The sequence below is a fragment of the Chenopodium quinoa genome, unplaced genomic scaffold (genome assembly GCF_001683475.1).
Source record: "Chenopodium quinoa cultivar QQ74 unplaced genomic scaffold, ASM168347v1, whole genome shotgun sequence".
Taxonomy (NCBI): domain Eukaryota; kingdom Viridiplantae; phylum Streptophyta; class Magnoliopsida; order Caryophyllales; family Amaranthaceae; genus Chenopodium; species Chenopodium quinoa.
In genome coordinates, this window is record NW_018742931.1 from 402,248 (window position 1) to 414,642 (window position 12,395).

Sequence of the window (12,395 nt, forward strand, 5' to 3'; positions counted from 1 at the left end):
GTTCAGCATTAAATTTTCCTAAGTATTTCTAGCTGCATCCGTGGATTCTTGTAACGGAAGGCAACCAGGCTCAGTTTTGAATCACCTCAATCACGACTGTACACACTGCAGCAGGGTTTTGTACTGAATTAACAACAGGAGAGGCAAAGCCAATTTCTGCAATCTTAGCTATAATGATAGAAGCAGACAAGCTGCAACTAAAAAATCCAGAAACGATAGCTGTAGCACGGACTAACAAGAGTTACGAACACCATTTATCTCACAGAATCAAGTCAATCATCTTATACACGCCACTCTAAAGACAGCTTCCTTGTACAATGTTTCACTAGTTTTACATTCCTTACTTGTAATAAACATCTTTCCTTCCTCTGCAACTACATACAGTAGACATTATCTTCGAAGAACATCAGGTAGATTTTGCTTTAGTCCTAGCTCCAAGCAGTTCAGATAGCTCTCTGTATCTCTTTGTCCAAAAATCCCAGCCAGTTGCATACATACTATAAACATGGTATATAGCCACTAATCCAGCGCTTTCTGCTAGGCCTCAGTTGAATACTGTCATGCTGAACATAAAAGCAGCAAAGAATATCATCGGAACATTCCATCGCGTCAATCAATTCTGTCCTGAATCACAAGCCATAAACTACACAAGCTCTTTGGCTTTGCCTGATCATTACGAATCAATCTTTTCCTCTTAACGTTATCATGTCTGCAACTCAATTAACAACCATACAACCAAGAAACAGTATCTGAAACTTTCAAAGAATTCAAAATTTTGCCTCTTAATGTCATAAGCATCAACCCACTTAACTCATAACTTGTCTTTCTTAAAAGTATGGGATAAGAGCAACTTAGTGACAGCTCCTTTTAATTTGGGCATATTTTGATTCAAGCATCTGGTAATCTTCTACACAAGCTTACATCACTTTGTATTCAACATCTTTCAAAATTTCTTGGTCATAAGAAAATTTTGATTTTAATGAGATGCAAATCATGCAATTTTCCTGCTTAGGAAATTAGAAGCTTAGAAGCCCTAATATAAACATCCTTTTGTTAGCGTCTAGATTAGGAGCACTTAAATATTTGGAGAAAGTTTGAATATCAAAAAAATTCAAGGATGAAATTTTTTTTGGTTGGTAAGAAGAAGTGTCCTATTGGATTGGAACCTTAAATTAATGTGCCATAATAAACACGTTCTTTTAAAAGTAATGGGAAAGGGTAAGAAGGTAAGAGTGATTCCCATCTTAAAGTACTCTTAATACAAACCTATACCGATAGTTCAAGTACTTTCTTGGTGGATGTGTTCATTTTTTTTTTAAAGGCGGGAATAACTTACCAGACTTTTTCTCTTTTCATCTCTCCTCCCCTATTCACACTCCCTTCTTTTCCCTTAATTTTTCTATACAACCAAACAATTAAAATTTTACTATAGAGTTTTAAAGCTAATTAAAGCTTGTAGGAGTGTTTTTCATCATGAAAGAAATAATAATATGTATAACAGAAATCATATACGATTAATTAGTTTAAATGATGTGTGCATATGCCATTGATATTCTAATCATATTCCTCTAAAATAAATACTTTGACTAAAGATATGCTTTTAAATCCATCCAATCCTAGTGCGTCTAGTGACACTGGTCTGCCCCTTCTTTTGCCAACATATTGGTCATGTTACTGGCCTCTCACCACTAACTAATGAAGGTAACATCCTCTCACGATTTTCTTTAGATGTGGCCATGACCTATAAGTGTCTATTTTCTATTGTACACTTGGATATATATAAGCGTCTGAAAAACATGTAGAGTTCATATAATATGTATACAATAAACAATTAAACATGCATGGACCTGATAATAAATGTCATTTACAACCAATACGCCATGGGAGTAGCCTCCACACCCAACCTTAATAAATAAGATTTGTCAACAAGAGATTTTTTAGATAAAGTCCACAATCTTCACATAATATATATATATACTTTACATATGGACTTGATAATGTGTGTCACTTTACTATCACTATGTCATGTCATCATCTGAGTAGCCTCCTGCCTCCACATCCAATTGTAAATAAAACTTTTTAACGGGAGTTTTTATATAAACTAGCTTGTTCATTGTGAACGTGACAACATAGTGATTTCTTTTCAAATGTAACAAATACTAGGTTATGTCTTCATCACCTTGAATATTTTCAATCAATTACATAAACAAACCTTATTGGACTCCTCTTAGAAATCCATCCATTCTCACCTTAAATTTCCTCTAAATAAACAGCATCAAGCGAAAACATGACACTACCTATACACCACTAAGTAGTGTCAAAACTACAATGATTATAACCAATACCGACAAACATAAAAATTATATGTTACACAATCAATATGTCCTTAAATAGAAAGTCTTACCACTTAATTTATGTGCTTAGCTTCTATTACTACCACCATTTCTTCTCTTCACTAAACCTTCATTAATATTGTTAATCACTATGCATCAAGCTCTAAGTAAGCTGTTATTAGTAGTTGATTTAGGGGTGTCCTCCATTTTAAGGGCACCCATGTTAGTTCCCTCAAGTTTAGTGGCAATATTAGTAGGAAGTGTGTTAGTAATTTACTATTTGTATGCACCATATTGGAAGGTTAGAAGGGTGCCTGGTCCTCCACCTTACCCTTTGGTAGGTCATCTTCCTTTGATGGCTAAGTATGGTCCAGACGTTTTCACCGCCTTAGCTAAGCTTTATGGCCCTATTTACAGGTTTGGTTTGCATCTTTCTCTTCTTTAGCTTCTGTTTTGGTTATATGATGGGTTGTTAACAATATGTATGAAATTTTTTTTGATCTGAAAATATTTATTAGAGTGCCTAAATTTGAATAGTGGTGAAAATGTAGATTTCATTTGGGGAGACAACCACTAGTAATAATAGCAGATGCAGAGTTATGCAGAGAAGTTGGAATAAGGAAGTTCAAATATATTCCTAACAGAAGCATTCCTTCCCCTATTTCTGCTTCACCCCTTCACCAAAAGGGTCTATTCTTCACCAGGTAATATTTATACTCTCAAGTCTTGAGTTTTGGCATTTAATTTTATTAAATTTTGGCTAATTTTTCTTGTCATTCAAATTCAACTAGTTAGTGACCAAATACAAAAACCTAAGGTTCAATTAGGGTGCAAAGGGATGTGTCTTCTCGAGGCATGATTACCCCAGCATGGTGCATGAACTTCTGAAATTGTACATCCACTATTAGTCCTAGAAAGCAAATCCAAAAATCAATATTTAGTGTGCTAATATCAATTTTTTAAAGAATTGTCAAACAAATTTTGACACACCAAATATTGATTTTGGCACTCAATGTAGGAGTACAATTTTCTATACTATTATCACAAGAAGGTGCGTCAAAATTAATATTTAATATGCTCAAATCAATTTCCTTAAAAAAGGATGTCTTCTCGAGGCATAATTAGCCCAACATGGTGCATGGATTTTTTAAATTGTACAACCACAGAGTCCACCACCAAAGTAATGTACTACTAATCTTTGGCCCAAACTATGCCCATATGAAGTTGTTACATTCCCCCCTCTGCCCCCCCCCCCCCCCACCCATCCCACAAAAAATAAAAAATAAAAAAATAAATAATGTTGTTACATTTTGAAACGGTATCTTTATACTTTTTTCAAATTCATGTATTATTTCAAAATTGTGAAAAAAAAAAAAAAATCGTTTAGAATTCCTTTATTCAACTATAATGAAAAAAATCTTAACATAGGAAAAATATTTTGGCAAAAAAATGTCTTTGATAAGTTAACACATGTACTTTTAGAATGATCTTGATTTTCGTTTTTGTATAAAAAATAAAATACTGTATCAATGATGCATCTTTAGACTTTTACATTGTTCTACATATGATAATGTCATTTTCATAATCTTTTACAATATCAATTTCTTGCATTGAAATAGATATAATTCCAATTACATTTTTGGGTAATGTTACAAAAATGGCAATATGGTACATTTATCTTTTTACTCTCCAAGAGATCAAGAATACTTGTACTTTATAGGAATGTCCCTTTAAAGTGCCACCTATTGTATGATTTATAATTTGCAACTTTCTACTTTTAATATTAATAAAGCCAAATTACAAGTATCCCATAATTTGCAGGGATACAAGGTGGTCAACAATGAGGAACACAATAATCTCAATGTACCAACCTTCTCATCTAGCCAGTTTACTACCAACCATGCAATCCTCCATAGAATCAGCAACCCAAAACCTCAATATCCATCCTCACAAACAAGGCAACGACAACGACAACGACAACAAAGACGTACTATTCTCTAATATTTCCCTCAGGTTAGCCACTGACATTATTGGACAAGCAGCATTTGGCATCAACTTTGGCCTCTCTAAGCCAAACTCAACAAATGATCAACCTAAAAATTCTGAAGTCTCGGATTTCATCAACCAACATATATATTCCACAACCACACTCAAAATGGACCTCTCTGGATCACTTTCGATCATATTAGGCCTGTTAATCCCATTCTTACAGGAGCCATTTAGGCAGGTTCTTAAGAGGATACCAGGAACTATGGACTGGAAAGTCGAAAGGACTAATCAAAATTTGAGTAGCCGGCTTAATGAAATTGTTATGAAGCGAGATAATGAGGAGAAGAGAGATTTGAAGGACTTCTTGTCCCTCATATTGAGTGTTAGGGACTCTAAGAAAGTTTCAAGAAATTTGTTCACCTCAGATTATATCAGTGCACTTGCTTATGAGCACCTCTTAGCCGGGTCAGCAACAACCGCCTTTACATTGTCTTCTATTGTGTATTTAGTATCTGGACATCCTGAAGTGGAGAAGAAGTTAATTCAAGAGATTGATGGGTTTGGACTGCGTGATCAGGTGCCCTCGGCTCATGATCTTCAGCATAAGTTTCCTTATCTAGATCAGGTAAGTCCAAGGTGATGTTTGGTTCTAACTTCTAAGGAAAAGATTTTTAATGGAATTTTGTTTTCAGATGAATGTTTAAATCATTAGAATTTTGTTGGCAGGTAATCAAGGAATCCATGAGATTTTACACAGTTTCGCCTTTGATTGCAAGAGAAACTGCTGCACCAGTTGAGATAGGAGGTTATATGCTCCCAAAGGTAAGAATTTTGGAACTGTCATTAATCAATTTGGTACACATTATTTGAGTAAGTAAATAAATTGTTGCAATCAATTGAGGGAGCAGGGGACATGGGTGTGGTTGGCACCCGGTGTTCTAGCCAAGGATCCGAAGAATTTTCCAGAATCAGAGAAGTTTAGGCCAGAAAGATTTGATCAGAATGGCAAAGAGGAGAAGAATAGGCATCCATATGCTCACATACCTTTTGGAATCGGTCCAAGGGTTTGCATTGGGCAGAAATTCGCTATGCAAGAAATAAAGCTCTCGATCATCCACCTATACCGCCATTATGTATTTCAACACTCCCCCAAGATGGAGACACCTTTAGAGCTTGACTATGGCATCATTCTAAACTACAAGCATGGAGTCAAGCTTCGAGTCATCAAACGAAATGTATAAGCTACAAGAACCATATTTGAAGGTTGATCATTTGTAAATCAGAAATGCAATTAGTGGCTCAACTGATACTGGAAATCATTACAGATACATTTACTGCAATAAAGAACAGAATTACTTAATTTTACATTACAACATTCATGACTTTCTACAACATCGCAAGTAAGAACAAAAAGAATACTCCAATTACAATCTGCACTACGGAGATAACTCGATCACAGAAACAAAATAACACCAAAAGCTTAAATTGCTTCTTCAAGTTTTTAGACTTACAAAAACAACAAGCTGTTGCCTTAACAAACAAGAGAAAGCAATAACCCTTTACTTCAGTTGTACAAGTTGTTCTCTCTTTCCCTTGGCCTCATTAAGTTCTTCTCCAATCGACTAGCAGGCAAGTTAAGCGGCCTAGAGAAGTTGACAGAAGGAGGGTCAGAGCCTGCGCTACTCTTAGAATCTCCATTTGAGAATCCTGCAAGTTTCTTTGCAAACTGAAACTCATCCATAGACTGCATTTGTGCCCTTTGAGTTCTCCTCTTAGCCTTTGTCGATTCAGTGAGATTCATGTAGCTCGGCCTACTGCAATTAGTATTATTCCCACCACTCTCCTCATTCCCTGAAATTGGAGTTGTAGAGGTGCACATAGAGGAGGAAGCCGAGCTCTCATCATAAGGAAATTCTGAACTTGGGCTAGATGATGACCGCGTTCCTTGAGCCATCATGGGTGGTTTAGCTGAGATTCTTGTTGTCATATTGTTCTTTCTGACCTTAACTTGGCACTGAAGTTCAGAAGATTTCGGGCAAGTTTCTTTTAAAGGATTCACAAAGGCTTTCGGAGGTGGGGTTTTCACCTCAGATACTGTACTATTAACTTCTTCCATTATCAGTCTGTTTTCCCACGGTTTTGCTGCCATCCAACGCTCTAACCAACTCCAGCTGCTCTTGTCCATTTCATAACCCTTTAGGGAAGGGGTTGAAAAGGTTGTTTTAAACCCTGAAAAGGGTGATGACCTCAATTGCTGAACAAATTCAGAGAAATTTTTATCAGTAAATACAATAATTCGCGATATGTTAGTATTAGTATGCAAATAGAAAAGACTAGTTAATCAGAACCTTTTGAGCAAGAGCATAAGCAAGTGCTCTTTCTCTTTTGAATGCTCCTTCTTGCCTCATTTGCAACTTTGTTTTCACTTCATCCAATGTTCCTTTACTATCACACCATCCTTCCTACAAAATTTTTAACTTATGCAAATCAGAAAACTTCAAACCCAACAATTTGTTTTTATAATTTAGATCAAATTTAATAGGATTTAACCTCAGCTTGTTTCAAGAGTTCAGTCTTGGTACGCCGTTCATCAATCAATTGTTGTACAGCCTGTCCTTCAATTGACATCCTCACACGTCGAGCTCTAACTCGTGCCTGAACCCGAACCAATGCCTGCATACACCTCAGTGTCACGGCAGCTTGCTTCCGAACTTGCCGCCCTCTAACTAGAGCTTGCAGCCTCACAATTCCCTTCAATGCTTTCAAAGCCCTTCTTGCCTAATAAAAAAATTTTGGTCAAATTTTATCACAACCAAACCAATTAAAAAACTGCATTTCCTAAAATCTAGCTAACCTTGCTTCTTAAATTCAGCATACTGCATGTTAATCAAGAATTAATTTCACAATTAGCAATTAATAAATCCTTTTCTCTTAAAACACTGTATAAGTTTAAATTTCAAACACATCCAACCTGAATATGAGTTTACATTACTGTAACATGCTTAGCACAACATGAATAAATGTGCATTTAACACTATGTTTTAACCTCAATATCCCAAAATGCCACTCTTCTGAACATTTTTACTAACAGTAAAAACCACTCCGTACCATGGAATAAAAATCCAATAATTTTGAATTTATTTCATATGACTAAACTATTCTCATGTCAGTTCCATTGACGCGTTGACCGTGTAATTTAAACTAATAACACGACAACTAAATCATAATGCAACATGATGTACGGTAATAAATTACAATGACGAGTAAGAGATAAAATTACCAAAAAAGCACGGAAAGCAGTTTGAATACGAATAGCAGCCCATTCTTTCCTAACAACACGAAAATCCTTAGGAGGAGCTCTAACAACAGTAGCAACAGCAGCATTAAACGCATCGTTTCGACACGGCGAATCCGAACCCTCTGAAGCTGTTGTCTTATGACGACCTTTAAACCCTTTCCATGTATTCAAATCTCCTGATGGACTCCTCCATAACTTCCACTTCTTCCCTTTCCCTGATTTTTCCTACAAAAAAATTTAAAAAAAAAATCTCAAAAATCAGAACTTTTTTCATCAAACAAATGAAAATAATCAATAAAAGTCTGGGAAAATTGGAAAATTTACATGGGAGTGATCATCTTTGTCTGGTTTTTTAAACCCAATAAGGGTTTTAACCCATTTTCCAGAAGCACCCATTTAGAGTAGAGAGAAAACAGAGTAAAAAAAAACAGGGGAATTTTGATAAACAGAGAAATAAATAAAGATTTAATGGGTGAATTTTTAGTTTGAAAAGAACCCTTTTTTGTAAATTTGAAGAGGAAGAAGAAAGTGAAGATTTTGAAGAGAGAGAAAAATAGGAAATGTTGTACTTGAAGAGAGAATTAGAGGTTGTTAAAGGAAGAAAACAGAGGAGGCAGAAACTGAGCCAATGAAAATTTAATCAAATTGTAATGTGGAGAGGAGAGAGAAAGGTGTGAGAAAAGGGAAGTTTGAAATCTTGGATAAAACAATGAAGAAGGAAGAAAGTGGGGTATTTGGGTTTAGTTTAGTGGGGAGTTGTGGAGTAATGTGCAGGGAATGGGATTAGAGGAGAGAGAAAATTGTTTGAATTTTGAAAAATAGGTATAACGGATACAGGCTGCACCACCCCGCTTTTTTTTTTTTTTTTTTTTTTTTTTTTTTTTTTTTTTGTATCAGGTGGTTTTGCAGTGGACTATACTACGGTTTTATCCTATTGGAGTAACTCATTTGTTACTTTACGATGTAGCGAGGAAGGTTGAATTTTGACTAATTTGGATTTGAGCCGAGTCAAACACGTAATAGTAGTGCTTTTCGTATGTTTTTATGATAGATTTGCATTTTTGATTAAGTTATGCAGAGTACTAATTTATTTGACTAGATGATTCGAAGATTTGTTTATACGACGAATCTTGTTTGTAATTGGTCCCCTTAATTATATGTGAAGAGGTGGTGCATATTGCTACCTTGATTTGTGTATTTACTACAAGTAAATTTAAGATTAATTAATATACTAGGCATGGTTGGCTTATTGACTTATCGTAGCAATAATTTAACTTTGATTGTTATATAAATGAATTAACAAAAGAATTTATTGAAAGATATTTGAGAATATTTTGCTTTCATTGAAGTGTAAAAGAATATATGTCAAAAAAAAAAAATGTAAAGAATGTGTACTTTGTTTAGAGTTAATTCGATATGATTCATTAATAAAGAGGTTTTTATGAGGCAACTTGAACTCCAACACAAGTTTAAAAGAGTTCAAAAATAAGAAACTCATCTTAAAATAAATTAACTTTAAACTTGGATTGTGTATGTTTTCAAAGTAAAATATTGTGTACATGCTTCATACAATTTTGTGAACAAAAAGTAAACTTAAAAATAATACTCCCTTCGTTCCACGATATAGTTTTTATTTTCCTATTTTGGAGACCAAAAATGTTGTTTCTGTTTCTATTTTTGGATAGTATGTATATACCATTATATTCATTGAACATCCTAATTTACCTTTAAATTTCCACTTGCATTGTACTTTTTTCCATATTCTCTCTCTAACTATAATTGTACTTTTCACTTTTTTTTCCTCCCTAAATTATCCACTTCCCTTGTATTTTAGTCTAGTTTTTTTCCACTTTTAATATACTTTTTTCAATTCTCCTCCCATTTCTTAAATACAGTGAAAAAAACAGTATAAAAATTATATTATGAGACGAAGGGAGTATGAATTTAATTCAGTTTTAAATTAAAAATCTATTAACTATATTTAAACATTATATCATCATACATCATGGAGTACATCAAATACAAATATAAATCATAGAAACCATTTGAGTAAGACACATCCTCATTAAAGAAATATTGAAAAAAAAATGTAAAAAACTCTTAGTACATGGTATGGAAGGTAGGTTAGTGTCTAAATATACCATTATACGATACTGAAGTAATTTAAGAGAGTATTATATTCACCTAATTTTTACTTATTAGACATTATTAAAACTTATTTTATTAAAATAGTTTTTCAACCGAGTTTAAATATACGAGTAACCAATTACACTACGAGTACAATAAATTATTTACGTACGGAGTACTTCGTATAATCCATCTTCATACGGATACGATAGAATAGAAATCCCAAACACAAGGAGTACGTAAGGCAAGACAGATCCTCCCACTTCTTCTCGTTGAAATAATGAAAAGGAAACGACCACTTTTGTCAGTTACTTGTAAAAATATGAAAATCTTGAAAAAGCTCACTAAAAGACACAAAAACCGACAATAAATCTATTTTTTTTGGACTCTTATTTATTTTTTGGAATTAAAAAATAATTACTTTGCCTATTGTAACAGTAAAATTGGGACCGCATGCAATGCAGTGTCTCTGTCTTTAATTGACATCATCGAAATCAAGGTAAATGTATTTGTTGGAATTTTGATTTCAATCATATCTCAACCGTTGATTCTCTTTTAAATAAGTATTAAAAATCAAGGAAATCAAGTCTTTTTTGTTTGTTTAATTTTTTTTTTTTTTTTGAAACTATTTATTTATTTAATTTGCTTCGTACGTTTGTTCAATTTTTTTTTTTACATCGTACGTAAAGTATTTAATTTAATTTATTCATGTATTTATTTATTACTACTCCATATTAAAGTATTTATAAAAAATTAAAAAGGATATTTAAAATTTTTAAAAGGTATTGGTGGTATGTAAATAAATGTGAATGTGATGTACTCCGTATATGCAAAGCATAAGCCATGTGCTGACTCGCATGTTTCCTCTTTTGGAGAGAAGCTTTTAGACTCTTTCATTTACTTTGTGGAGGTCATAAATTGACTCTTCTTATTATTTGCATGTGATTTTAAATATTTACGAGTACGTAGTCAAATTTTAAACTTTGGATACTTCAAAAGTTTATTTCATCTTCTCAGGTGACATTTCAACTTTGCTTTCAATTTTTAAAATGCACGTACATATTTTTGAACTATAGATATACCTATCCGAACAATTCGGGTGTTCGAGTCAGATTTGTTAAGATTGAGTAATGGAGTTTGGTTAGATCGGATCGGGTCAGTTTTAAAACTTGATTTATGCTAAATTATTATGTCCATATAAATCAAAATCTTGCTTTAAAAAAAAAAATATATAAATCAAAATCTAAATCAAATATTTTTTAAGTCGGTTTCGCATCGGATCAAGTCGGGTGTCAGTTTTTGACACCTCTAACTTCTATCATGTTTTACTTGATTGCATAGTACTATAGATACATTTCATACGTATAATAAGAAGTGTGAAAAAAATGTAGAATTAGTGTAATAAACAACTTAAAAAAAAAAAAAAAAAAAGAATTAACCGTATGAAATTAAACGAAAACACTTCATGAAAGTAGTTTACATGCATTGGATGCCATTACTCCAAAATTTTATTCACTACTTTTGATTTTAGGGTAATGCTATGTGTAATTCTAAGGGTTATATAGGGCTATATATAAGCATTAAATACACTTTAAAAAATTGTACTCCGTATAAAATTAGGAATTTATGACAAAAACACGCGTAAATAAGTGTAACTAGCGCTTATATTTTTTTATGATTTCCTAAATTTATACGATTTTCTATTGTGTATTTAATGCTTATATGTAGCCCGTCCTAAGAGCAACTCCAATGATAAACTAATTGTCAAATTAGCTTGCCATACCACATAAGCTTTTAAGCTAATTATCATTTTAGCTCCAATGGTTAGCTAATACTCCCTCCATCCCTTATTTATATGTCTATTTCTCTATATTATGTGAGTAATAAATGTTAGAAATAAGCATATAATTAAGGGACGGAGGGAGTAGCTTACTATTTAAATGGACCACACCTCCTTAATTTACGCTAATAAATTTCATTTTATTTATTCTAATTTGTTTTATTTTAGCAAGTTTTTTTCCAAGCAAATTAGCTTGAGGGCCAAGCTAATTGCATTTTCTAGCTCCAGTGGTTAAGCTAGTAGCTAGGGATTATTTAATATTGCAAGCAAGTCTCTAGCTACAACCATTGGAGTTGCTCTAAGAGTTATGTACAATATTGTCCTTGCTAGACGCCGCCACCATGGCTGTGGCGTCCTGGCCAGACGCCACCCCTACTTTTTGTAATTTTTTTTTTTTTTTTTGTAATTTGTTATTTTTTTATTTATTTTTTTTCTTTTTTTTTTGTAATTTTATTTAAACTTTTTGTAATTTTTTTTAAATTTTATTTAAAGTTTTTGTTTTTTTTAATTAAACATTAACACAAAAAATTCTGATTTAAAAAAAAATATATACATTAGAAATAAAAACATTAACACATAAAACAAAAATATTAAACATTAACAAAAGAATTCTGATTTTCCAAAAAAAAAATATTAGACAAACAAAAAAAAAAAAAAGTGGTAGGGCGCCTGGCCAGGACGCCCAGCCCCTGGTGGTGGCGTCTGCTCCGGCCGCCGGGACCAGGGGGCTGGCGTCTGACCTGGACGCCCAGCCACGGCGGTGGCGCCTCTGGAAAACGCCACAACCGTGGCTAGGCGTCCAGGTAAG

General features: G+C 33.4%; 2 protein-coding genes across 2 annotated transcripts; one reads left to right on the top strand and one right to left on the bottom strand.

Annotated features, from left to right (window-relative positions):
• Positions 1 to 2,210: 2,210 nt before the first annotated feature.
• Positions 2,211 to 5,697, top strand: LOC110728382 (cytochrome P450 711A1-like). The gene is made up of 5 exons (XM_021908030.1): positions 2,211 to 2,750; positions 2,885 to 3,037; positions 4,155 to 4,947; positions 5,049 to 5,144; positions 5,231 to 5,697. Exons 1-5 carry the CDS (start codon positions 2,485 to 2,487, stop codon positions 5,561 to 5,563), a joined length of 1,641 nt encoding a protein of 546 aa, XP_021763722.1. The 5' UTR covers positions 2,211 to 2,484; the 3' UTR covers positions 5,564 to 5,697.
• LOC110728383 (protein IQ-DOMAIN 1-like) lies at positions 5,598 to 8,280 on the bottom strand. Its single transcript, XM_021908031.1, has 5 exons — positions 7,945 to 8,280; positions 7,603 to 7,845; positions 6,873 to 7,100; positions 6,671 to 6,784; positions 5,598 to 6,576 (listed from the first exon to the last, which is right to left on the bottom strand). The coding sequence occupies exons 1-5, from the start codon at positions 8,014 to 8,016 to the stop codon at positions 5,887 to 5,889; spliced, it is 1,347 nt and encodes a 448-aa protein (XP_021763723.1). The 5' UTR covers positions 8,017 to 8,280; the 3' UTR covers positions 5,598 to 5,886.
• Between the last annotated feature and the right edge of the window lie 4,115 nt (positions 8,281 to 12,395).